Genomic DNA, 26,524 nt, shown 5'->3' with positions numbered 1-26,524 from the left:
TAGTTGGATGAGGGATGGCCCCTCAGGCATGGAGCCTGGCTCATGGTGGGGGGCCTGTCACCGCAGGGACTGTCAGTAGAGCTTCCTGTCCCCAGCACAGAGTTTTGCCCCTCATTTCTCTGCTCTGTCCAACTCTGTTCCTCATCCAGCTCTGGCAGCCTCCCTCCTTGGCTCCCCTCGAGAGCTGCCAGCTGGGTATGAAGGGAAGGTATGAAGGCTGAAGGGAAGGTTAGGGATTTGGCGAATTGGAGGGCAGGGGGAGATTCTGTGGGTGATGGCAAGATTAGAGAGGTTGAAGAGGCGGGAGTCCAAGCCCTTGCTGTGTGTGTGTGAGAGTGCGATTGTGTGTGTACACAGGGTGTGTACATGTGTGGGTGTGTGCACAATGCCTGTGTTACGGGTATGTGTAGGTGGCTGTTATGTGTGTGCATGCGTGTATACATCGTGTAGGGATGGGACTTGGAGACCCAGGATTGCAGGGTGCACTGACCAGGTTTGCTCTGTGTGTGTACATGCGTATGTGCCATGTTTTCTGTACATGTCACTGTATGCAGCATTCATAACAGAATGTCCTGTGTTTCTGTCACTTTCTTTTTTTCTACATGTTTTCCCTTTTTGTGGCAGTGAAAGTCTTTGTAAGCATTTGTGTTTGTGGCCTCCACGTACCTGTGACTTACGTGTGAGTTCATGGGTCTTAGTTCCTGGTAACGTGTAAGGTTATATTACTTCCAAGAGCCAAGGAAGCCAGTTCGCAAATTTGTTCTCTTTCTGTTAATTCTGTAGCTCCAAAGCAAAATTCTAGTCGATTTAAAGTTAGTCTTTGTGCCTTTATTAGAGGAGCTTGCATATGGAAGTAGCGGCTGAGTTTGGTTTCTTTGGAATGGGAGTGAGGCAGCCATACCGAAGAAATGGAGAGACTAAGAAAAAGATATCCTGACCCCTTAGATGCATTGTTGAATGTGTCCTAGATGGGTAGTTGATGCATTTGCTCCTCATTTTCTCCTTCTTGGAGAGCAATCATGGATGCTTGCGTCGGAGTCAATCAAGGACTGGGGGAGAAGAAGGGGTTGTCCTGAGATGAAGTGGATGTGGTCATACTTCTCATGTGAATGAATGATGTTTGTGCTTTTGGGGTACCAGGATACCTTGCTGTGATTGGGTCCACAGTATACTCAGGCATGTATCTTAGAGGTTAAACCAACTTCCCGTGTGTGTGTGTGTGTGTGTGTGTGTCAGGGTTAACTGTCCATTTCTGTAATGTGCTGCCCACATGATTGCCCAAGGGACTGGGGCCACATGTCCACACCAGCAGCTCTCATGTGGGTGTCTGAGTCAAAATGTGTACTCTCCTGTTGCAGTGTTCACATATGTCTAAGCATGTATCCCATGGGGTATGTGGGCCTCAAGGTCTCAGAATGTGGATCTGTGGCACACCCGTGCTCACAGTTGTCTGTATGTCTCATAAGCACCTAGATCCCTATTTTTTGTACTGTGGTTATATACACGTACCCCCACAGTTCAGTGTATGTTTCTGTGCTCTACACACTGTTCCCAAGGGTCTGGCTAGGGTTCCTGTGTCATGGAGCCCACATTTTTGTAGCCAGACCTTCTACACCTGGGTTTTAGAAGCAAAGGGAAGCTGGAGACTGATTCTAGGGCAAGTTGCTGGCGATTTGCAATTCTGGAAGCAGACAGTGAAAATATAGCTGTGGTCCTCCCTTGTTCCGGAACCTAGAGAGTTAACAGGCAGCTCTTCCGGTCCCCCCCTCCCAGTCTGTAGCTTCTTGTTGCCGTGGAGATGGTAGCCCCGCCCCTGATGCAGCACCTGCCCCCCCATTGGCTGCAGTGGTGACTGTGGGGCTGAAGGGGGAGCCCAGGCCTGGGCAGCCATTCTGGAGCTGGAGCCGGAGCTTGGCATCCCCCCACTTTCATTCTCCTCTAGCCCCTTTGCCCCTCTCAATTCCCTGGCAGCAGAGCCTCAGCTTCCCTCCTTGAGCTGCCACCCCTCTAGACTCTTGGCAGTCCGGCCTTCATCCGCATTCTCCTCCCCTCCTCCTCCTCTCCCTACCCTCACTTGGGAGTCCCCTGAACCTTCACTGCTCATCCTCCCCGCTCCCTGCCCACTCCCCCACTCTCCTGCATTCTTCTCTTTCCTCTACCCCCTCCTTCCCTTCTGAGTCCCAGCCACTGCAGTGCACGTGGAACCGGGCCCCTTCTCCCCTCCCCCCCCCATCTGCCCCTTCCTTGGATTTTCTGTCCCCAGGCTTCTTCCCCTGCCACTCCTCACAGGTCTCTTCTAAGACTTCCCCCTCCAGACCAGGGAGGGGGTCATGGGAGGCAGCCCTGGCTCTTCAGACAGACAGGGGTTCCAGGAGAGGGGAGCAGGTGAAAGATGTGCCCAGCTGAGGGGAGAGGAAAGCCAGCCTATGGGCAATGACCTTTAACCCAACTTCCCCCCCCAGCTAGCCCCTTCCTGGGGGGGTGGGCACCAAGGACCTAGCTTCCGTGGATCTTTGGTGTCCTTCTACCACTGGGGTTTTACTGACCCTCTCAGCCATGCCCTTCTGCTGACTGCCAGTCCCAGTCATGGGCCTAAGGCCTCCCACCCCGTCCCCCTCGGGGGGCTCCGGCTCGGGTTCTTTACCCCCTCCTTCCCGCCGCCAGCCTCTCAGCCGCCGCTGCTCTTCCTGCTGCTTTCCGGGGGGTAGGTGAGGCTGGAGCTGAGGGGCAGAGGGAGGTGGGCGAATGGGCTGGGGTCAGAAGTGGACACCTAGGCTAACAACGACCCCTCCCAACCTCTCTTCTGGCTCTTTTCCCATCTCCAGAATACCACTTGGGTCGCTCGAGGAGGAAGAGCGTCCCAGGGGGGAAGCAGTACAGCATGGAGGCCGCCCCCGCTGCGCCCTTCCGGCCCTCGGTGAGTGAAGGCGCCTGCCAGATGTGGCTCAGCTGGGCCCCCTCCCCTCCCGCCCCAGCTGGAGTCCCAGCATTCTGAGAAAGGGGGCAGGAGAGAGAGAGAGAGTACTTGCCTCTCCCCACCTCTTTGGTTTCCCCCTCCTTGGCTCTGTCCCCCTGTTTCTCAGACCAGCCCTCCCATCTTCTCCATGGGGTGTGTGTGTGTGTGTGTGAGAGAGAGAGAGTGCTTGCACCCGTTGGGAGCAAAGGAAGACAAATTGGTAGCAGGGTTCCTATCTCCATTTCCTCACCTCTAGAGGCTTCCCTTTTCCCCCATCCCACTTTCATCCAGGGACTCTTTCCCAGGTGAGGGGTGAGTAGGTAGAACTGACCCTGCCCCAACCCACCCATATCCCCATTTACAACCCACCCCAGCAAGGCTTCCTGAGCCGGAGGTTAAAAAGCTCCATCAAACGCACGAAGTCACAACCCAAACTTGACCGGACCAGTAGCTTTCGCCAGATCCTGCCCCGCTTCCGAAGTGCTGACCATGACAGGTACAGGGGCTGGGGTGAGTGGGGTGAGTTGGACGCAAGACAGGGGGTCTTTGGATGAGATTGGAGGGAAGGGGCTTGTTTGGGTGCAGAGAGTGAAGGCCCTGGATTGGCTGAGGGAGGCTTTGGGCCAGGGGACAGAATGGAGAAGAGGCAGCAGCAAGAGAGGGGCAGGGGGTAGATAGAGGACAAGCAGAGAGGCAGGAAGGGGAATGAAGGTGAGGCCAAGGAGGGATGTGGCCAACGGAAGGATGTGGCCAGCAAAAGGATGGGCTCCAGCCCAGGATTGAAGGAGCTGTATAGGACAGAGAAGGAGTAGTGGAGCCTGGAAAGAACAATGAAGGAATCCAGGGAAGGGGACAGTGGGTTGGTAGGAGAGAGAGCAATGTGACCTAGGGAGAAGGGTGTGAGGGCATGACAGCTGCTTGGAGTGGGGTTGGGGCTGGCAGATACCAATAGACGAGGGAAGGGGAGCATGAGGGAAGGGGAGGCTGGCACATCTACACAGGTGGACAAAACAGGGAGGGGAAGCTTAGGGTTAATCATGGATTGAAGTGCAAGGAAGAAGCCCTCAGAGAATTTCTGACGGTACTGTCTCTGAGGCTGGGGTTGCAGGAGATCTGATATTTGCTTCTGTTGTCTGCTTCTTGGGGTCCCTCTTTGGGTTTCCCCTCACCCAATCACTCCCTAGGGAGAACCCTGTCCTTCCTTTTCCCCCATGTCTGGCCGCCCCCAGGATTGGGCAGGTAGGGAGGTTGGGATAGGTGAGTCACACCGTCCCCTGCCCCCCTCCCATGTCACCAGAGCTGGATTTGGGCCTGGGGGGGTGAGGGCATGGTATTCCTGGCCGCGGGGGCGGGGGGCCGGGGGAGCGTCGCGCTGACGGCAAAGGAGCCCAAGATGACGGGGCTGCTATAAATAGCTTCATGGAGGCTCCCACACCCGAGCTCCCCCTCCCGCTTTCCTCCTGCTCTCCACTCTTCCTCCCCTAGCCATCTCCCAGCCGCTCACTATCTTATCCCTCTGAATTGTGTGGCCCGGCATCCATTCCCTCAGCCCCCTTTACCTTCTGCTGTCTGGTGCAGTCCCTGCTTGTCCCCCCATCACTGTTCCCACGCCCCTCTTTCCGGCTGCTCCTCCCCATTCTCCCATCCTCTCTCCTTCTGCACGTGGCTTTGCCTCCACCTGTTCCCTCCTGCCCTACCTCCCCCTCTTTCCCAGGCCCCATTTTCTAGCTTTTCCTTCGCATTTCCCTGCCCACAGCTTTCTCCTATTTCTTGTGATTTACCCTCCCTCTTTTTACTGATTCTGCTTAAACTTGTCCTCTTCTTGCATTCATTCATTCTTCGAATCATTAAATGTTTCTTAGGTATTAGCTGTGTGCCAGGCCCAAACAAATATCTTCTTTGTACTTCTGGTTCTTTACTTCCACTTTTCCCCCCTTATATTGAGGCTCTGGTTTCAGCTTGAAGTCCCACCTGGAAGTGCCCCAGGCCTACCTGTTCTCTCTCTCTCTCTCTTTTCTTTTTCCCCCCTACCATGGTCTATTTCTGGGTTGAGATATTTCCAGGTGTCCCCAGTCCTCACAACCCCTTAGGTGTGAATGGGGGGGGGTAGGGGATTCTTAAAGGGCCCTGGCTTCTCTCACTTTGCTCATGTCCTTCCTCAAGGATAGGCCAGCTTTCTTTCTGTCCCTGTCCATATGGGAGGGGGGTTCAGGAGGCTCTTTCACCTAGGATAGGTCTCCATCCTAGAGCTGGCCCCTGGGTGTGTCAGAAGAGTGAGGCCCTGATCCTGTGGTCTGACCCTTCCCTGCCAGGGCCCGGCTGATGCAGAGCTTCAAGGAGTCACACTCTCATGAGTCCTTGCTGAGCCCTAGCAGTGCAGCCGAGGCCTTGGAGCTCAACCTGGATGAAGATTCCATTATCAAGCCAGTGCATAGCTCCATCCTGGGCCAGGAGTTCTGTTTTGAGGTACTGAGTCTAGGGGGCTGGAGAGGGCAGGAGTGATGGAGGGTGAGGGCACAGAGGCCTGGAGAAAGTGGCACAGGTGGGGATGGTAAGGAAACAGAAACTTCTGGGGCTGGGAGAGAGGAGGGTAGGTAAGGGAGGAGGACATGGTGATGGGGTCTTGGGTGCTTAGGAGTCACCTCCCCTCTGGAGCCCCATCTCAACCCCCCACCCCTCTTTAGGTAACAACGTCTTCAGGAACAAAATGTTTTGCGTGTCGTTCCGCGGCCGAAAGGGACAAATGGATCGAGAATCTACAACGGGCAGTGAAACCCAACAAGGTATTGGGAGTAAAGGAGATACAGACATCATGTGCAAGGCAAAGGTCAAACCACAGGGGAAACTGGGGGCCTAGAGGGCAAGGTGAGCTAAAGGGAAGTGGGGCTTGGGGAAGAGGGGACCTGGATGAGCAGGAGGTGACCCCACATTTCTCTGAGTCCCCATTTCTTTTGCCATTCTTTCTGCCTCAGGGTCTATTACCATAGAAGTCATAGACTTACAGCGTTGATCCATCTTTCCTGGAGGCAAGCAGTGCCTGCCAGTACCCTGACAGCTGGACATCTAGTCCCTGCTTGCCACATCTCTGGGAGACTCATAGAGTTGTCAGTTAGCCAAGCCTCTAGACCTTAGTTTCCTCTCCATAAAGCTGGTGGGAATGGGGTTTATATGACAATTAGATGATCTCTAAAGTCCTTTTGGCTCAGAGATTCTACAAGTCTGGGTTCTTCCCAAAGCTTCTGTTTCCCAGGAGAAATGCTCCCAGTTCCATCCGCTCTTCTCAGATCCCAGGCTCCAGTGAGCTCACAGTCCTGGCAGCCCTCCTCTGGGGAAATCCCTTGTTTTTCATTGTCCATAACTAGACCCAAGAGGCTGGGTGCAGTCTGACCCATGCAGAATCGGAACACCGAGTTCTGTTCACGCGGCAGCCTCCCCTGAGCTTGACCAAGACCTTGTGGTCCTATGCATCCCCGGGCCCTTTCGCACCGACTCTGCACGTAGTCTCGCCCATCTCGTATTTATGCAACTCACTTTTTTGTGTGTTTTTGTAGTCAATCTCTGATTGTTTTGGAGGGACTCCCCAGTTCACCCCTTCAAATTCCACCTTATTTTTTTTGGTTTATTCTTTGAGCTTTTGAAACTTTTCCCAAGGCTGATTCTGTTGTCTGATGTAGGAGCCCGTTGCTGTACTAGTTGTCCAGGGCTGCAGTAACAAATTACTGCAAATTAGGTCACTTAAAACGGAAGAACTTTATTCTTCCAAAGTTTAGAAGAGCAAAAGTCCAAAAAGAAGGTGCTGGCAAAACCCTGGTCCCTCTGAAGCTCTAGGAAGAACCTTTCCCTGCCTCTTTTTGTTTTTCTAATTTTTTCTTTCTAGCGTCTTGATAGCTCTTTGACTTGTAGCTGCATCTGTCCAATTTCTGCCTCTGTGTGACTTCAGTTTAGGTCTCTAAATCCCCCCCTGCATACAGAAATGAGCCATTGGATTTAGGGCCCACACTAATCCAGAGTGGATACATCTTGATATGAGTAGATCAGCCGTTCCCCAGTGAAGGCCACATTCATAGGTTCCAAGTGGACATGAATTTTGAGGGGGGTACACTATTCAACCCAGTACACACATCTTCTCAGCCTTCTGACTGCCGTCTTAAGAGATCCTGTCGCGTTTTCTCACTGCCTCTCCCCTTTTGGTGTCTCTGTCTTTTTCTCCCTTCTCTGTTATCCGCCGGGCCCACCCTACTCCCCTAGGACAACAGCCGCCGGGTGGACAATGTGTTGAAGCTGTGGATCATAGAGGCTCGGGAGCTGCCCCCCAAAAAGCGGTACTACTGCGAGCTGTGCCTGGACGACATGCTGTATGCGCGCACCACCTCCAAGCCCCGCTCGGCCTCAGGGGACACCGTCTTCTGGGGCGAGCACTTCGAGTTCAACAACCTGCCGGCTGTCCGCGCCCTGCGGCTCCATCTGTACCGTGACTCAGACAAAAAGCGCAAGAAGGACAAAGCGGGCTATGTCGGCCTGGTGACTGTGCCTGTGGCCACCCTCGCTGGGCGCCACTTCACAGAGCAGTGGTACCCCGTCACCCTGCCAACGGGCAGCGGGGGCTCTGGGGGTATGGGGGGCTCAGGAGGGGGTGGGGGCTCGGGGAGTGGCTCCGGGGGCAAGGGCAAAGGAGGCTGCCCAGCTGTGCGGCTGAAGGCGCGTTACCAGACCATGAGTATCCTGCCCATGGAGCTGTATAAGGAGTTTGCAGAGTACGTCACCAACCATTACCGGATGCTGTGTGCGGTGCTGGAGCCCGCCCTGAATGTCAAGGGCAAGGAGGAGGTGGCCAGTGCACTGGTTCACATTCTGCAGAGTACGGGCAAGGCCAAGGTGAGCACTGTGCCCTCAGGAACAGGTGACCCAGCAGTGGGCACTTGCTGGGGGGCGGGGTTGGGGTGGATAGTAAGGATAGGGCACTTTGTCTTCGGAATGAGCTTGGGTTGGACAGAGGCTGACCCTTGGATTTTCCCGGGCCTCAGGACTTCCTATCAGACATGGCCATGTCTGAGGTGGACCGGTTCATGGAACGGGAGCACCTCATATTCCGCGAGAACACGCTCGCCACTAAAGCCATAGAAGAGTACATGAGACTGATTGGTCAGAAATACCTCAAGGATGCCATTGGTATGGCCCACCCTCCGGTCTCCCTCCTCCCAAACTTAACAGATGTCCATCCCAACCCTAAACCTGGCTACTCCAGACCCGAGGTCACACTTCCTCAGCTTGATGCTTCCCAGCCTCGAGTCCCTGGCCTCTGGCCTCCAGCCATGGGATTCCACAATTCCCTAACCCAGGCAGCCCCCATCCCTGCCCTTGGCAAGTGTGACCACCCTGTGTTGTGCCCCCACCCCAGGGGAGTTCATCCGTGCTCTGTATGAGTCCGAGGAGAACTGCGAGGTGGACCCCATCAAATGCACAGCGTCTAGCCTGGCCGAGCACCAGGCCAACCTGCGGATGTGCTGTGAGTTGGCCCTGTGCAAGGTGGTCAACTCCCACTGGTGAGACTGGGAACGCTGGGTGGGGGCCGGGGCTGGGGTCGTGTGTTCATCTGTTCATCCATCTGTCCATCCGCAAAGAGGACTGAGTACTGGGTATGGGCAGAGCAGTGTGCTGGGGGCTGTGAGGCAGGCAGACAGGATTGAGGCTTGGCCCTGCCCTGAGAGGGCATCACCCGGAATGAGTAGGGAAGGAGTAGATGTACGGAAGGCCTCAGAACAGTTGTAATAGGTGTGAAGTGTCAAGTGAGGCTTCCCCCAGGAAACGTAAGGTCAGAGAAGGCAGAACTTTGATGGGAACACGCAAGGAAGGCTTCATGGAGGAGGTGTCCCTGGGGCTGGGCTTTGAAGACTGGGTTGGGTTCTGATACATGGATATGGTGGACAAAGGAGACCTTGCAGGAGAAGGCTGTGGGACGGGCACATGAGTGAAGGTGAGCGGCCCAGGAGCTTTTGGGGGCCGGTAGTTAGCTCAGGTTTCATGGAGCCCGTGGCTCCTAGTGGAGAGTGGAAGGAGGAGAGGTCCAGAAAGGGGGGCTGGAGTTAGAATCTGGAAGTCCTCAGCTGTCAGGCTAAGGAGATTGAGTTCACCGGTGGGTCATGGGATGCCATTAATGGTGCTAGTGCCAAGAAGTATCACGATCGAGAAGATTAATCCTTAAGTGGTGTAGAGTGCAGGGCGTGACAAGTAGGGAGAGCATGGTGCAGGCTAGCTAGAGGTGATTGTTTTTGGGTGAGGTGTGGATCAGGATAGTGGCAGGGAGGGGAGAAAAGGGCCTGCTGTGAAGGCCCCTCTGAGGAAGGGATCAGCTGGAGTTGTCAACTGACTGGGAAGAAGGGAACTTGTCTGTGGGGAGTCATGGATGACTTGAGAGGCCATGAAGCTGGTGTTTGAGACCTGCGGCCTCATTGACAGAACCCAGGGAAGTCAGGAGGAGGAGCTCCGAGGTGTGGGGGCGATGGTGAGCTCTGTTTTACACTACACGAGTCAGAGTTTAAGGTGTCAATGGGATGCTGAAGTGGAACGGGGAGGTGGGGGAGTGAGCGCTGAGCCATCGCAGGGAGTGGGGATCACGCAGGGGCACTTCCATCCCCATTTCCCTGGAATCCAGAAGAGTTGGGGGGTCCGAGCTCCCTGTACCTCAAGTGACCCTCCATCTCTCTCCCATCTCTGTCTCTCCCTGGTGTCTGTTTTTCTTCTACTCCTCTCCTTGTCTCTCTCATACACCCTCCGTCTCTCTCCCGCATGTCTCTCTCCCCTCACCTTCTCTCCCCCTCCATTTCTTTCTCCCTGATCTGTCTGTTCCCTCTCCCATAGGCCTCTTCTTCCAGCAGCCTTCCGTCTTCCTGCTGCAGTCCCTCCCTCCCTGTCTCTCCCTGACTCTGTTTCCACACCCTCACCTCCTACCACCCCCCTCAGCATGTTTCCTGGAAGCTGAGGGTCTCTGGGGCTCAGTCCCGGTCTCTCTCTTTCTCTCTCTCTCTCTCTGTCTCCCCACCCCTTCCCCTCAGCGTGTTCCCGAGGGAGCTGAAAGAGGTGTTTGCATCTTGGCGACTGCGCTGCGCAGAGCGGGGCCGGGAGGACATCGCTGACAGGCTGATCAGCGCCTCGCTCTTCTTGCGCTTCCTCTGTCCAGCCATTATGTCGCCCAGTCTCTTTGGGCTCATGCAGGAGTACCCAGATGAGCAGACCTCACGAACCCTAACCCTCATCGCCAAGGTCATCCAAAACTTGGCCAACTTTTCCAAGTGAGGGAAGCCTCAGGCAGGGGTAGGGTGGGGCTGGGGGTGGCCAGGAAGGGTCTCCCGAGTCCCCAGAGACCCTCAGACGGGTGGGTGTGAGGCCTTCTGTGTGCGTGACCTCTACCTTCTGGACACCTTGGCCAGGTTTACCTCAAAGGAGGACTTTCTGGGATTCATGAATGAGTTTCTGGAGCTGGAGTGGGGTTCCATGCAGCAGTTCCTGTATGAGATCTCCAACCTGGACACGCTGACCAACAGTAGTAGCTTTGAGGGTTACATCGACTTGGGCCGAGAGCTCTCCACACTCCATGCCCTGCTCTGGGAGGTGCTGCCCCAGCTCAGTAAGGTCAGCAGATGCCCATCTGTCCCCTCCCCAGGTGTTTCCAGAGGCTCCAGTGGCCTGAGAGACCACCCCTCGCACAGATTTTTCTCCCCTTCCAGTCCCCACCCCATCTTACCACTCCCCCAGTTCGGACACCCTTCCCCCCCCTCGCACCCTCTGGGGCCCTCTTAGAGCTGGGCACTCAGGTAACAGCCTCACCCTTCCAGGAAGCCCTCCTGAAGCTGGGCCCACTGCCCCGGCTCCTCAACGACATCAGCACAGCTCTGAGGAACCCCAACATCCAAAGGCAGCCGAGCCGTCAGAGCGAGCGGCCCCGGCCTCAGCCTGTGGTGCTTCGGGGCCCGTCGGCCGAGATGCAGGGCTACATGATGCGGGACCTCAACAGGTGAGCACCGGGGACCCCCATGCCTGTGCCCTGGGGGCCCTGACTTCTCTGCTCCGGGGACATCTCACTGGGCCCCTGTGCATCTCTCTCAGGCTTGAAAGAAAGGAAAAAGAGGCAGGCTCTCAGAGAAAATGGTAAGGAGATGGGTTAGGCTGAGAGCCCTTTAAGGGCAGAGGGAGCAGGCAACTCTGAGCCCCAAGAAGAGTGAGGGGGATCCTCTGGCTCCAGCCTATTGGAAGCCTGGGGCTTCCTGCCACAAGCTCTGCTTTGCCTAGCCCCTCTGCCGGCCCATGCCTGCCCCAGAGCAGAGGTTCAGCCACACATGCTGGATCAGCCGTGTAGCACCCAAACACTGAACCGTCTCTGGCCCGGTCGGTAAATAAGTATCACCCTGGTCCCCGCCAGAACCTAGCGGACCTCAGTTACCACCCAGCACTGGGGAAGTAACGTGGGGATCCTAGCAGGGCCTCCTGAGCCCCAGCATCCATTTCAACGCGGCGGCCTCGGCTGCTGCTTATTCTGCTGACCGCCCTGCTTGTCCCTCCGCCCCGGTCTCCCTCCATGATGCCATACCCATTCCACCATTCCCACCTCTCCTTCCATGCGTCCACGCCTTCTGCCCACCTCTCTCCTTCTCTCTGTCTGTGCTCGCCCCTCTTCCCATCTCTCTCCAGCTCCATCGACCTTCAGTCCTTCATGGCTCGCGGCCTCAACAGGTGAGGGGCTCTCCCCTCCCCCATCCCCCTCTCCTCTCCTCTCTGCTCCCCCCTCCCACTCCAGTGGCCTTCACCTTCCTCCTCTCCTCTTCTCCTCCATGCACCCTCATCTCCTCCATATCTGCCCGGACTTGCCCCTCATCCCTCCTCTTGGTGCCCCCATCTCCCCTCCTCTAGGCCTCACTCCCTTCCTGGAGGGGTCTTTTCCTTTCCTTTTTCCCATGTATCCCCTCCCATGCTCCCTGCCGGCCCTCTCCAGAGCTGCCACCTCCAGCTCCCCGCCCTTCCCTGCAGGTCCCGCTTCTCACCCCAAGGCCTGTGCCACCCCACAGCAGGCTCAGTTGCCAGTGGCCACGGCCTCACCTCCTGCTCGTATGCCCCTTTCCCTTCCTGCAGCTCTATGGACATGGCTCGCCTCCCCTCCCCAACCAAGGAAAAGCCACCCCCACCACCCCCCGGTGGGGGTAAAGACCTGTTCTATGTAAGCCGTCCACCCCTGGCCCGCTCTTCACCGGCATACTGCACAAGCAGCTCGGACATCACAGAGCCGGAGCAGAAGATGCTGAGCGTCAACAAGAGTGTCTCCATGCTGGATTTGCAGGGCGACGGGCCCGGTGGCCGCCTCAACAGCAGCAGTGTGTCCAACCTGGCAGCCGTTGGGGACCTGCTGCACTCGAGCCAGGCTTCCCTGACTGCGGCCTTGGGGCTGCGGCCTGCACCCGCGGGACGCCTCTCCCAGGGGAGCGGCTCATCCATTACCGCAGCTGGCATGCGCCTCAGCCAGATGGGTGTCACCACGGACGGTGTCCCTGCCCAGCAACTGCGCATCCCCCTCTCCTTCCAGAACCCTCTCTTCCACATGGCTGCTGATGGGCCAGGCCCCCCAGGGGGCCACGGAGGGGGTGGTGGTCACGGCCCACCTTCCTCCCACCACCACCATCACCACCATCACCACCACCGAGGTGGAGAGCCCCCTGGGGACACCTTTGCCCCGTTCCATGGCTATAGCAAGAGTGAGGACCTCTCCTCAGGGGTCCCCAAGCCCCCTGCCGCTTCCATCCTTCACAGCCACAGCTACAGTGATGAGTTTGGACCCTCTGGCACTGACTTCACCCGTCGGCAGCTCTCACTCCAGGACAACCTACAGCACATGCTGTCCCCTCCCCAGATCACCATTGGTCCCCAGAGGCCTGCCCCCTCAGGGCCCGGAGGTGGGAGTGGCGGTGGGGGCAGTGGCGGGGGTGGCGGGGGCCAGCCGCCTCCATTGCAGAGGGGCAAGTCTCAGCAGTTGACCGTCAGCGCGGCCCAGAAACCCCGGCCATCCAGTGGGAATCTGTTGCAGTCACCGGAGCCGAGTTACGGCCCTGCCCGTCCACGGCAACAGAGCCTCAGCAAAGAGGGCAGCATTGGGGGCAGCGGGGGCAGCGGTGGCGGAGGGGGTGGGGGGCTCAAGCCCTCCATCACGAAGCAGGTACGTGGGGGTGGGAGGAAGGCCAGATGGGGGAGGGACAGGAAGGGAAGGAGGAAGTGGGTTGGGGAAGTGGGGGGCAGAATGGTCTGGGGTCTGAAGTCACACTGTTCTCACCTTCTTTCATTCCTTAGCTGTATATAGAGCTCCTGCTATGTGCCATGTCTTGTTCTGGGCACTGTGGCTTTGACAGTGAATGCCACCCAAGCCATGCCCTCATGGAGCTCATGTCTCCAGAGGGGAGACATGATAAATGGATTAAATAGCATTCACAAGGGCATCGGCACAAGAGCAGGGGAGCAAGACTGGGATGGTCATCTCCTTTGGCAGCACTCTCTCCTAAATGCACCCTGCCTTCTCCCACCTTTCCTCTCCACCCCCACCTCGCCCCGTCCCAGCATTCTCAGGCGCCATCCACGCTGAACCCCACCATGCCAGCCTCCGAGCGGACGGTGGCCTGGGTCTCCAACATGCCTCACCTGTCCGCTGACATCGAGAGTGCTCACATCGAGCGAGAAGAGTACAAGCTGAAGGAGTACTCCAAGTCCATGGATGAGAGCCGACTGGATAGGGTACGCTGGGCCCCTGACCTTCCCAGTACGCACAGCGGAAGCACCGGGGGTCAAGTAGTTACATGGGGAAGAAGAGACAAAGATCTGATCCCCCTTTCCTGAGAAGCCTTCAAGCCTCTTGGGGAGGCTGGGCATACACAGTCTGTCGGAAAGCCAACTTGTGTTTTGTGGCTTATACGCATCATAGGCTGTTGGCGGAGAAATGGTCTATGTTAAAGCTTATTTCTGTGTTCCTCCCCAGGGAGAACATAAGCCCTGGCTTCTGTAACTACCCAGGGAAGGGAGGGCTGCTCTACCAGCAGTGTGAGCTGCTGAACTGGGCAGGGACAGATAGGTTATAGGTGTACTACAGATGATGTCCACTTTACCCACCTTACCCAGGTGACAGAGGGTCGGTGTTGGGAAGTGGTACTTATTGGCCCATGTGTGCAGAGACCAGACTCTCAGCTGATGGTGGCCCAGAGCAAAAGACAACAAGAGCTCCGGGGCCCCACACAGATAACTTAGCAGAAAGTTCCTTGGGGAAGCTGTTGGTCCAAGGACTCTGAAGAAGAGGGTGGCTGTAGGATTAGGTTGATGTAAAGACTGTAGGACCCCAATTTGGGGGAGCAGAGCTGTGGTCTTTGAGCATAGGAAAATGTTTGGGACTGATCTGGATGGATTTGGCATAGCAAGTTCCAGGAGAGAATTAAGCCTTAATGCCATAAGGTAGCCACCTGAGGTCATAAATAACATCTCTCCTTTACATCTAGAATGGGGTTGATTATGTATGTATCCTCTTTGAAGAAATGAGCAAATACTCTTTCAAATCATATTTTCTGTTCTATGGCTCAGATGAGATATTTTTGGTGAGGAAGGCTCCAGACTGAGACCGTCCAGTAGAATTTTCTGCAGTAATGAGAAATGTTCTGTGATCTGTACCATCCAGTATGGTAACCACTGGCCATATGTGGCTGATGCTATTGAGGAACCAAATGTTTAGTTTTACTTGCATTTTAAAGAGCCACACATAGCTAATGGCTGCTGTATTGAGTAGCAGACACAGCTACAGACTCTAGAGCCAATAGGGCAGATAAAATGGCTCTCCTATGCCTTTCTAGCTCCAGAATTCTAGGATCATTATCAACAGAGACGCAGTCCTAGATTCTTAGCCTGGACTTGTCTGAAGCCCAGACCTGTCATCCCACATAGCCTCTCCGTGTCTTGTCTTGTCTTGTCTTCCTGGGTATTCCCCTCCCCCTGCTCTGGTTAGATTGAGCAGTCACCTTAATCTTTAATTTCTGGGTACGGTCACTCAAGGTGTGTCCTTGAGTCTGTCTAGGTTCTTGTGTGGGTCCTCATATGTCCAGATTTACATGGGAGGGCGGGTATGTATTTCTCAGGGTATGGGACCACATGACCTTGGTCCATTTTAAAGAACACTTAGTTTGCTCCATGGAAGGGCCTTCTCAAAAGCCCCCATGTCTGGTATGATCAGCAGGCAGGGGAAGGACTGGAGAAGGCCGCTGGGATGTCCCTCACCATGCAGTGGCTGCATGGAAGGCAAGGACAGAGACTGGGTGGTGGGGTCAGGGTGAGGCACCCCTCACAGTGCGGGGTCTTGTGCCCGGCGGGCAGGTGAAGGAGTATGAGGAAGAGATCCACTCACTGAAGGAACGGCTGCACATGTCCAACCGGAAGCTAGAAGAGTATGAGCGGAGGCTGCTGTCCCAGGAAGAGCAGACAAGCAAAATCTTGATGCAGTATCAGGCCCGACTGGAGCAGAGTGAGAAGAGGCTAAGGCAGCAACAGGTGGAGAAGGATTCGCAGATCAAGAGCATCATTGGCAGGTGAGGGGCGGCCTGGGGAGGGGTAGCAAGGGAGAGCCTGAGGCTGAAGAGAGCCACTGAGCTCCCTCTCCAGCCTCCAGTCCCAAACTCAGGACACCAGGAGGAAAGCCCATGACCCTGCTCCCAGAGGTTGCCACTCACTCACCAATCACCAAGTGGGGAGAAACCTCTAGTTAGTGCATAAATGTCCCTGTGCCAAATCCTGATTTCTCCCCTGACAGAGTAACTTCCGAACCCCTAAAAAAATGTGCCTGTTACTGTCCCATCACTGTGTGTCTGGCCCCAGCCTAGGCCAAGACTCCCCACTGGTTATTCTCAATCAAGCCTATGACGTTCTCCCTGAACCCATGAGGAGATCCCTAGCCAGAGTAGCCCCTAGCCATCCCTATCCTGGGTAAACCTTCTCTCGCCCTGAAAAGATGTTCCATTAGAAAATGAATGATCCTTCTTTTAGCATGTGCACATTTTCAACTGCTCTGTCAAGCCCTGGCCTCCAAAGACGATGTCTCAGCCAGGGGGTCAGCTATCCTGAGAAGTGGATGGGATCCCAGGCCCCACTCTAACTACAGCCAATCCCATTTTGACCCACTCTGAATGTAGCTTTGAGTAAGATTAGTTAGAAGAAAAGAGCTTGACTTGAAACTTATTTTGAGACCCTGCTCTAACGGATATCCTTGGTGAGAAATCACCTTGAGAATCTTCATCAAAAGGCAGGGAGGTGATGGGAAATGATGACTGTAGAGACACCTCTTGGGCTATGGGCATCCCAGGGGAGGCACTGGAGGTGTCCTAGGTTCAGTGAGGTGGAATGGGAGACGTAGAAGCCAGGCTTTCAGCCACAGAGGGGCTGCAGGAGGGCATTGTCCTGAATGAGAGGGTGGAGGGCCAGGGGGTGTCTGGGTGGTCGAGGTCTTTGAGGCCCAGAAAGCTGTCCTTAGCAGGGAGATGTGAGGGTCCGTGAGAGGAAGGTTAATACAGGGAGTCTTTTGGGTTGTAACGATGGAAGAATTCTGAGCGCAGAGGAGGACATCGGAGGCTTTTCCAGAGAGCTACAGGGGTTCCCCAGGATCAGGAGTTCCCCTGGCAGGCTCCAGGCCCGTGCCCGCCACTAACCCCACTGAAGCCCGTCCCTTCAGGCTGATGCTGGTGGAGGAGGAGCTGCGCCGGGACCACCCCGCCATGCCTGAGCCGCTGCCAGAACCCAAGAAGAGGCTGCTCGACGCTCAGGTGGAAATTACAATGTCATTTATCTTCTCCGTGTCCCATCCCCATCCATCCCACTGTCCTTCGTGCACTCACTGCACCAGCCACCCAGCCCCATCGCCATCTGTCTCCCACTGTCCTCCGTTTGTCCACTGGCTGCTCCTGGCAGCACCCCCCACCAACGACCCCATCTTCATCCCATCGTCTGTGCCTTTGTGACTCCTGGCAGTGTCAGCCCCACCCCTGTGCCTTCCTGCCCCATCTTTCCCACTCCTGTCTGGGTCTCCGAACATCCACCAGAACCTCAGTCTCTCTGCCTCCAGAGTCCACCCAGTTCCCAGCACCCCTGCCCCGTCTGTGCCTGCTCCTGCTCACATCATGGAATTCAGCTTCCTCTGAGCTCTTCTTGGGCCGAAGGGCTAGAGGCTGTAGTTTGCTGGAATAGAGTATGAGTTCTAGCTTCTCAGGCTCTGAATGGTGCCCATCACCAATGTTCTCTTGGCTCCCCAATTTTCCTGTGTCCCAGGGCAGCTCTGAAATAGTTTCCTGTTCTGAATCTTTAGCTCTTGAAGGCTCCTCCCACCCCATAAGCCCTTCTTCCCTCAGTATTTAAATCCTCTGGCCTGTCTCTCCCTCTGGTCCTCATACCTGTCCAGCTCTCCAGCTCCCTGCTGCCCTCCCTCTCTTCTCAGCCAGCTTTTATTTATTTATTTATTTTGTTAAAAGATTTTATTTATTTACTTAACTTGAGAGAGAATGAGAGGAGAAAGGTCAGAGAGAGAAGCAGACTCCCTGCCAAGCAGGAAGCCCGATGCAGGACTCAATCCCAGGACTCCAGGATCATGACCTGAGCTGAAGGCAGTTGCTTAACCCACTGAGCCACCCAGGTGCCCTCTCAGCCAGCTTTTAGGACCTCCCTTGTGCACCCTTACCCCTCGCTCTCCCCAATTCTGCTCACCTTCCCACCCATGCTCCTCCTTCTTCTGCTCTGACCGCCAGGCTTCCCCACCACGACCGCCAAGGCTCCTGACCCCGTGACCCCACTCTCTCCCCCTGCAGCTCCTCATCAGGTAATTCTCCTGGTTCCGCTTTGACCACGGGCGGAGGACACAGGGGGAGGTGACTCCGGACCACTGCAGGTTGGTCGTGAAGCCCACTTCCCTCTGACTCTCTGGAGCCTCTTCCCCCCGCTCCCCAACTGCTGCCCTCCACACCCGAGAACCTCCACAGACCCTACCCTCCTGACACGTCCTGCACACACCCATCTCCCAAGCCACTGCCCAAAGAGAGCACTTCCTGCTGCTCCCCGAACTGTTCAGTGACACCCTACCCACTCCAAGCATTTTACCCTGGACAGGCCCAGCACATCCCCCCATCTCCTTGGACAGAACCCACCGCCCAGCCTCCTCTCAGTCCTCTTCCTCTGCCTCTCCAGTGTATGTCTGTCACCCCCCATTTCACCAGAGCGTCCTTGGGAGTTGGGACGTTAGGGGTGGGGTTTGTTAAGGGGTGGCATTGATGACGGGTTGGGGGACCCTGGCTAGAGGGACGAGCTGACTGCGGCAGGTAGGTGGGGGTTTCCTCTTCCCTCCCTAACCTTGGTTCTCCACCCCTCCCCTGTTCCTCTCTTCCTCCTCCCTTACATCTGTGAGGTAGAAGGCATCTGTAGCTCCTGCTGGGCCCCACTGGTGGGAATTAGAAATGGGTAGGCTACCTCAGGAAGACTTTGGGAAGGGGCACTGGAAACAATGCTGTTGGGATGTCAGGACACTAGGCAGGGTGAGTGGAACAAGAAGGAACAAAAAAGGAGCCTTGACAGATGTTAGGATGCAGACTGGCCTATGTGGCGTGGGAGTTGGAAGTGGGGTGAGCCGTCTTCCTAGATAAGATCATGGGCTCAGTAGCCGTGTGGATTCCCAGGCAGAGATGCCAGGAACAGCATGTTAAATAATCTCTATTCTTCTTGTCAGAGCTTACTCCCCCTCTCCCACCACCCAGTGGCCTTGCCGGACGTATAGTCCTACCTAAAAACCAGTAAATGGGAACCTGTCAGCCATTGACATCATTTCTGAGATGCTCTCTTTTCTGTGGGATTGATCTGCAGTGGGCAGTGGCTCTTCACACTGTAATTTTAACTCTCTGCCTGCCCAGCCTCTCTGCCAAAGTAGTTAGTGATCTGTAAACAGATGCTAGAAGGCACCAGGGGACCGCACCATTTAAAGGACTCCTGCAGTGAATTCTTTTGTAAAATGAATAACGGCACCCTCATTTATCTACTTTCTAAATTTGGGTCCATGGGGGTGTTAGGGGGCATGCCTGTGCTCTGCTGCCAGCAGACAGGCAGAGAGGAGGGGATTTGAGGTTCCCTTCCCCTGCTCTCCCACCATACTCAGGATCCCCTACCATAAGTAACTTCCTCTCTCGCTGACTTTGGGAAAATGTGCGAGGTGCTCAGTAAGATAAGGAGGAGGTTTTGCTCAAGGCTGGGGTTTTGGTGACCTTCGAAGAGGTGAGCTCTTTGATTTGGAAGGGAGACCTGACTCGGGAGCTTCTATTTGGGATGTTTTTATATCCTACAGAGATATGGTTACACGTAACAGGCCTAAATGCCCTGTGGCCCAGGAAATAAATAGGACCCTTTCTAAATCACTTTAAGGTTTTGGTCCCTCTGCAATGCAGCCATTGGCTTAAAAATTAATTTTGTGCCTGTATTTTAAAAAGCCAAGTGAGTGACTGGAAGTGTAGTATAGACAGCTTGCTTCTCTCCCAGCAGAGGAACAGAAGCCAGAGCTGAGGGCAGGAGGCAGGAGCTAGCTGGTTTGGGGTGGGGAGTAGGGTCTGGTACCCCTCTCCTTCTAACTGGGATCCCAGGGAGAGGGATTGAAAGGAACATGGGGGTGGAAAAGAATGAAGCAGTTCTGCTTCCTGAGGACACAGAGATGGGGCCATGCTGTGCCTCTGCAGATGCTCCTAGCACAAGAGAGAGGCAGCCCTCCCACAAGGTTTTTACCATCCCCCATCACTTCCCTGAATCCCTTGCCCCCGCCCCCCCCAACAGTTAAACCTCTCTCTGATTTGGAATGTTACATTCAAGATGACCACTCTGAACAAGTGACAGAATTGAGTGGCAGTGTCTATTTAATGAAATACACGTCTTCAAAACACATCCACTTAAGTAGGGCTCAATGAACAAGGCTTTTCCACTCGAGGTCCTCAGGGAGCATGCGTTCATGAATAGATAGGATTCAAAAGTCTGTTGGCTGGTACCCTCCTACAGACAGGTTCCCACCATTGATTTGTTTAGCACACCCTTTCTTCAGAGCTGAAGGAAAATTCAAGCCCAGTTTTTGTTCAAATTATGAAAAAACTCCAAATCCACGGGGGTTCGGATTAATGAGGTTTTGCTGTACTGCCTCCCCTTGTTCCCTCAACACAAAGTTCCTACCTTGGATTGGGGGTGGACTGGGAGGGGGTTCCAAGAGGAGGAGGGAGGCTGGGTAGGGGAAGATACAAGGGGTTAGGTTGGGGGTAAGATAGGAACTCATTTCTTTTGAACTGGTTTCCTGGTATGACTCCCTGGGTTGAAGGCCCGTTAGGAGTCAGGGGGTGAGATTCTCTTCTCCCTGATCCCAGAAGATGTACCTTCTACTTCAGGTGAGAAACAGAATAGGAAGATGGGGGTGGGAGGGGTTGTCCTGGGGGAGCAGGGAGGGGGACATGATTTATGGAGTGGGCTGGTCATGGAGGGGGGCATGGCTAAGGGGGCTGGCACCCAGGCCCCCGCGAAGCGTCTCAATAAGTCCGCGCTCTCCTCTTTGGTGTCTTGCAGGAGAGGCAGCTTCCCCCCTTGGGTCCAACAAACCCGCGTGTGACGCTGGCCCCACCTTGGAACGGCCTGGCCCCCCCAGCACCGCCCCCCCCACCCCGGCTGCAGATCACCGAGAACGGCGAGTTCCGAAACACCGCAGACCACTAGCCCACCCAGCATCACAGACCTTCCTCTCCCTCCCCATGCACCCTGCCCTGGAACAGCACCCACCACCAGGACTGGATGTCACCGAGGGACAGCGGGATTGCCTCCCTGAATGCCTCCTTGGGGGGCACCAATCCCCCACCCCCACCGCACCATTTCCAGGGGGGAAGAGTGCGGACCCTTAGCTGTCCACTTTTCCTTCCTGTTGGGGTGCTGCCCCCTGTGACCCCCAGGGACCCTTGCCCCAGGACACCACCTACCCCACACAGACCCCTTCACTCCGGGGTGCTATCCCCATCCTCTGCCTCATCGTTCCCCTGAGCACTGGGGGACAGACCCTCACCCCCACCCTGGGGGTGTGGCACCTCCAAACTTTCAACTTCAGGGTGATTTTTTAGCAGTAACCAGAGCTGACAATCTAACTCCCCTCCACCGCCCCATTTTGGCCTCCCCTGTCCCCCTTGTTATGGGGAGGGGACCCCGGGTGAGGGGGCCCTATTACCCCTTGATTTCTCAGGAGCGTCTGGGGGGGCTCAGCACGCACAAACTCCTTCTTCTCCTACTACTCTTAAATTTACTCCCTCCCCACCCAGAACCCAGATGGGGTGGAGGGGCCACCGGGGCAGGGAGGGGGCGGCAAGGGGGGAATGGGAGTCGTCTCCCCTTCCTCCCACACCTGATCTGCTCTTGGCTGGTCCCAGAGCGGGGTGAGGGGGCTTATGCCCCCCCCTCCCCCAGTGTGTTGGGTGGGGTGGAATTGAGGTTGGGTGAGGGGTTAGGGTCTAGGAGGGTGTGTGTGTTAGGGAGGACAGATTAGTTGATCTGCCCTACCCTGACACACACAGCCCCCCTTGCCCCTCCCCTCTCTCTTCTTGGTCTCTACTCCCAGGGGGAGGGGGGAACTTACTCTAGGAAAAGCCATGTCTCTCTCCCCCAGGGTGGGGGGACCTGTGTTGGAGGAGGGGTGTTGGGGGCCCCCCTTCCATGACTCTGTCCCCCCGGGGGAGGTAGGACAGGGCTGGGCTTCCCTCTCATCCTCCCCCCTCCCCAATCTCCCTCCACCGCCCTCCCTCCCGCCAGCTCCACAATTTTTCGGTGTTTCTCTGTACATAGCTCTCTGGCGGGATAGGGGAGGTAGGATGGATGGGGTTTAGGGTGGGTAGGTCATGGGAGGGGAGAAGCCTCTCCTTGGTACCCCCTCTTCCCTGACTGCTGTCCCCTACCCAGCCTTGCCCCCTCATCCCTTCTTGCGTTTGGTATTGAGACTCTTTCCAGACTTCACCCTTCTTTCTTTTGTATGGACAGTTCCCCTTCAGTCCCATCCCCCTACACATATACACCCAGCCGGGGCCAAATTTATACTTATATAAAAGTTGTAAATATGTGAAATTTTATCCCTGTGCCCTTTCCTTGCTTTCCCAACCCCAGACCCTACCCCTGGACCCCCTTTCCTCCTCTCTTTGGCTGTTGTAATTATCTGGGGTTTGTACTGTACATATTGGGGGTGTGTGTGTGTGGGCTGGGGGCAACCCCTCTGTACAGAGCTTCCTGGCCCCCTCCCCCCCCACGCTTCCCTCCCCCTCAACCACCCTAAGGGTAGGGAGATGCTCTTCCTACCTGTTTTATTTTGTTTTCTCGTTCTCCCTCCCCACCCTGTCCCACCCCACTCCCAGCCTTCTCTGTCCGCCCCCCACCCACTATCCCTTTTTCTCCACTCCCAGCCCCATTTCCTTTTTTTCTGGAGTGTGTGGTGAAACAGAAAAATCATGTTTAATAAACGGAGATTGTTCTTTTATCGCTGTGCTGACTTTCCTAAGCTAGGACCTCTAGAAGGACTAGCAGGGTCCTGCTTTTTGACAGGAAGCTGACAGCCTGGGAGAAACCATATCCCTGCACGATGCCAAAGCCTCCTCCAGAATATAATTCTCCGGACCCAGCGATTTATCAGATTTATTCTGTTTTTGAGCAGGTGGTTGTGCACTGGCCAAGCTTACCCAATCTAGCTCTCACCTTAACCCGAATGAATAAAGAGGCCAAGGAACATTATCTGGTTAAGAAAAATTCCAAGTATATATGTACACACATATACATACATGTTTAGTAATGACCTAGAAATAAGGTTTATTTAATTGCTAGTTAAAATGCTCCCTCAGGGAATGGGGAAAAGAACTTGGTTCCTTAGCAAATCTTGAGTTCTAATCCTAGGCCCGTTACTTGCCAGCCTCGATTTCCCCCGAGGAAACTGAGTGCGGCAATTACCTACCTTGCAGGGATGGGGAAGGATACGAGGTGACGTGGACCATGGCGGCCCACACAATAGATGCCCACTTAATCTCTCCTTCTCAGCACCTAGCTGGGGACAGGCGCTAAATTTAATCACCCGCGGGGTTTAGGAGTCGCCCCCTCCTTCCGGGCTACGGTGTACCGAGGACTGGCCCGCGGTCCTCCCGCAGGCGCTGCCTCCCCATCCGCCTCCGCTCGGGGGCCAAAGACCTCCCATCTTCACCGCCTTCTCGCCTGCGCAACCAATCAACACGAGGCTTGTAGGCCACTGCCTTCCGATTGGCTGCGGCTCTGGCAACGCCCACCATACCTGGCGTTGGCGTCCGGTGGGAAGGCGGCGGCTTCCGGCCCGGGACTGAACAGTGACTGCGGACGCGCTACGACCTGTGCCGCGTGTGTACCGGCGGGGGCGTGGCGGCGGGAAGGGCTTCCCGGCCGGCGCTCACGCTCTCCTGGCGGCCGCGGCTTCCTGGGAGAGAAGTGCACCTCTGGGCACCGTGAGGAGTGTAGCGGCCGGCGCCAGCGGTCAGGGGCCGGCGAGGTCAGGCGCGTGGCTTGAAGGACCTCTTTATCTTCCTCCACAGGCCCAGGAAGTGAAACCCCGGTTGGTCTTTTGTGGTTGTTTCGTTTTTCTTTTCTTGGTGGGGGAGTGCGCGGGACTGATGTGCAGAAACTACCACTGACTGAAAAGTTTCCGCCTGTTGGGTTGGGGAGGCGGGTGTTGTGTGAAGAGACGTAGTTGTCCTTACCCAGAGCTTCTGTGACCCCATCTTTTTCCTCCACAGCCTTCATCCCACGAGGGGGTCCGCCCCCAGCTCTTCGTCTTTTGTATCTGGTCCTCCGGGATCTCGCTCTTTCTGAAGCGGCCATATGGATACCGCGACGCCTATGCCCCCTGTACCCCCCTCCCCGACCTGCAGCCCGGCCCCACGGACCATCCAGATCGAGTTCCCGCAGCATAGCTCAGTGCTATTGGAAGCCCTGAACCGCCACAGGCTAGAGGGAAAGTTCTGTGATGTGTCACTCTTGGTGCAGGGTCGGGAACTTAGGGCTCACAAAGCAGTGCTGGCCGCTGCCTCTCCTTACTTCCATGACAAACTTCTTCTGGGGGATGCGCCGCGTCTCACTCTGCCTAGCGTCATTGAAGCCGATGCCTTCGAGGGGCTGCTGCAGCTCATTTATTCAGGACGCCTCCGTCTGCCACTGGATGCTCTCCCTGCCCACCTCCTTGTGGCCAGTGGTCTCCAGATGTGGCAAGTAGTCGATCAGTGTTCAGAGATTCTTAGAGAACTTGAAACCTCAGGTGGTGGAATTTCAACCCGTGGGGCGCCCTCTTACCACACACTTCTTTCCACCACATCCTCTCCAGGAGGCTGGTGCATTCGCTCTTCCCCTTTCCAGACCCCCGTGCAGTCTTCCACCTCTACTGAGAGCCCTGTTTTAGGGGAGGGGAGTGAACTGGGAGACGTGTTACAGATTCAAGTTGAAGAAGAGGAGGAGGAGGAGGAGGAAGAAGAAGATGAGGAGGAGGAGGACCAGGGGTCCACAGCGCCCTCTCAGACACCTCAGCCTCAGAGAGTATCAGGGGCTTTCCCTTGTCCTCATGGATCCCACCCATTGCCCATATCCACTACTCCCCGCAGGGTTTCAGAGGGTGAGAGTGCACCACTTGAGCCCCCTGCCCCTCACACTACACTGCCCCCCAAAGTCTTCTACATTAAGCAGGAACCCTCTGAGCCTAAAGAAGAGGTATCAGGAGGTGGAACTCAGTCTGGAGGAACAAAGGAGGAGACCAAAGTGTTTCCTGGAGGGGACACTGAAGGGAATGGACAGCTAGGGTTCTTGCTGCCCTCAGGAGCAGGGGCGACATACGGAGGAGGAGGAGGTCCATCCTGGAAACCAGTGGATCTTCATGGTAATGAAATCCTGTCGGGGGGTGGGGGACCTGGGGGAGCAGGGCAGGCTGTGCACGGGCCTGTCAAGTTAGGAGGTACACCCCCTGCCGATGGAAAACGCTTTGGTTGCTTGTGTGGGAAGCGGTTTGCCGTGAAGCCAAAGCGTGACCGGCACATCATGCTGACCTTCAGCCTTCGGCCCTTTGGCTGTGGCATCTGCAATAAGCGCTTCAAGCTGAAGCACCATCTGACAGAGCATATGAAGACCCATGCTGGAGCTCTGCATGCTTGCCCCCATTGCGGCCGTCGGTTCCGAGTCCACGCCTGTTTCCTTCGCCATCGGGACCTATGCAAGGGCCAGGGTTGGGCCACTGCTCACTGGACTTACAACTGATTGCTGAGGCTGTACACTAATTTCTAGGATAAGCGAGCCACTGCTGCTGTTGGATACTTTTCCCTCACAACCGTCGCACCCCTCTCCTGGATCTTGTAATCATGCCAAGAAAATAGGTACATTCTGGATATCTTGTTCTTAAGTGTGGGTGTCCACGTGGCAGATTTGGGAAGTCCTATTTCTCATCTCCAGGTTTTTGCTAACCACCCCATTGGAAGGTAGTTTACAGGGCATACATAAATTGATCACTTGCCCATAATCGACGTTATAATGGAGGAAACCTTCAGGTTAGAAGTTTGTTTGGTGAGAGAAGAGTTAGAGCAAAAAGATGTAATGATAAATGTTTCGTTTTGGTCTCCATGTGGTGATAGAGGAGCTGGTCTCCCTTGCAGGGATGTTTGATTCCAAGGTCTAATAATTCCAAAACTAATAAGCTCTATGCTCTCCTCTCCCTTGTCATTGCTGAAATAATGTAGGCAGAGTTCTTTTTAAGTACTCTTAAAAAGAAAGAGTACTTTCTTTTGTTCGCTCTTTCCAGAGGCTTCTCCGATCGTAACTTGCTCTGCACCTTCCCAACACTTCTGTTTTTAATGTTGTAGTTGAGCACTTTAACAAATTGAGCATTCCATGTGTCATTCTTAGAACCCTCTTTTTAATAGAGGATATTCCTTCAACAGCCTGTGCCTCTTTTTTACCTTTGTCTACCACTGATTCCCCTTATATTGATTACAGTGATTGAAGTGTGACCAATGAACTCAGGAGATGGCCACTGACCTAAAATGCTCTCAGGGTAGCACCACTATTGATCAAGTGGCTGTTGTCCGAGATTGGAACAGCACATACAGAAGGCTGAAGAGTAACTGTACAGTAGGACCACACCCTCTTTCCATCCCACTCACACATGATGGGCCCTTTGTTGAGAGATAGAAAAGTAGATATTGGAATGGGGAGATTGTCACAGGTTACTTAATTTCTTTAAATAAACTTTGCCCTGAAACCTAAGCTGGCAGTAGACTGGATTGAGTAATTTACGTGGGAGAGAGAGCCTGAAAACAGAGTTGCAAAGACTTGGATATGTACCTTATGCAGCAGGGCTATGATTTGGGGGGAAGAATGGGATGGTTTCACATTGGTGCAGAGAACACTGTCCTGGATGTCAGTGGGCCAGATTCTAGGCCCTGACCTGCCACTGAATGATCTCAGGTAAGTTACCTTGTCTTTCAG

General features: G+C 55.2%; 2 protein-coding genes across 15 annotated transcripts in view; both read left to right on the top strand.

Annotated features, from left to right (window-relative positions):
- Nucleotides 1-22,523, top strand: part of SYNGAP1 (synaptic Ras GTPase activating protein 1) — a 31,590-nt gene extending 9,067 nt beyond the window's left edge. For 5 of the 14 annotated variants that reach the window (XM_044255261.1, XM_044255289.1, XM_044255302.1 and 2 more), the window contains 16 exons: nt 2,826-2,917; nt 3,331-3,452; nt 5,269-5,422; nt 5,641-5,739; nt 7,205-7,831; nt 7,981-8,125; nt 8,355-8,499; nt 10,009-10,245; nt 10,384-10,585; nt 10,789-10,967; nt 11,642-11,683; nt 12,080-13,154; nt 13,550-13,723; nt 15,341-15,552; nt 16,676-16,779; nt 17,815-17,893. In XM_044255261.1, the coding sequence (XP_044111196.1) occupies nt 2,826-2,917; nt 3,331-3,452; nt 5,269-5,422; nt 5,641-5,739; nt 7,205-7,831; nt 7,981-8,125; nt 8,355-8,499; nt 10,009-10,245; nt 10,384-10,585; nt 10,789-10,967; nt 11,642-11,683; nt 12,080-13,154; nt 13,550-13,723; nt 15,341-15,552; nt 16,676-16,739 (3,569 nt within the window). In that variant the 3' untranslated portion in view covers nt 16,740-16,779; nt 17,815-17,893. Of the gene's footprint in view, nt 1-2,276; nt 2,705-2,825; nt 2,918-3,330; nt 3,453-5,268; nt 5,423-5,640; nt 5,740-7,204; nt 7,832-7,980; nt 8,126-8,354; nt 8,500-10,008; nt 10,246-10,383; nt 10,586-10,788; nt 10,968-11,641; nt 11,684-12,079; nt 13,155-13,549; nt 13,724-15,340; nt 15,553-16,675; nt 16,783-17,814; nt 17,895-20,584 lie in introns of those variants that run through there. The other 9 variants (XR_006385259.1, XM_044255252.1, XM_044255247.1 and 6 more) reach the window with 9 other exon arrangements.
- An 849-nt stretch (nt 22,524-23,372) lies between these two features.
- ZBTB9 (zinc finger and BTB domain containing 9) lies at nt 23,373-26,302 on the top strand. The gene is made up of 2 exons (XM_044255218.1): nt 23,373-23,615; nt 23,797-26,302. Exon 2 carries the CDS (start codon nt 23,882-23,884, stop codon nt 25,298-25,300), a length of 1,419 nt encoding a protein of 472 aa, XP_044111153.1. The 5' UTR covers nt 23,373-23,615; nt 23,797-23,881; the 3' UTR covers nt 25,301-26,302.
- Nucleotides 26,303-26,524: the final 222 nt, after the last annotated feature.

Source organism: Neovison vison, chromosome 1 (assembly GCF_020171115.1).
Source record: "Neovison vison isolate M4711 chromosome 1, ASM_NN_V1, whole genome shotgun sequence".
Lineage (NCBI taxonomy): Eukaryota > Metazoa > Chordata > Mammalia > Carnivora > Mustelidae > Neogale > Neogale vison.
The sequence above is the reverse complement of the archived record's forward strand: the minus strand, read 5'-3'. Positions and strand labels throughout refer to the sequence as shown.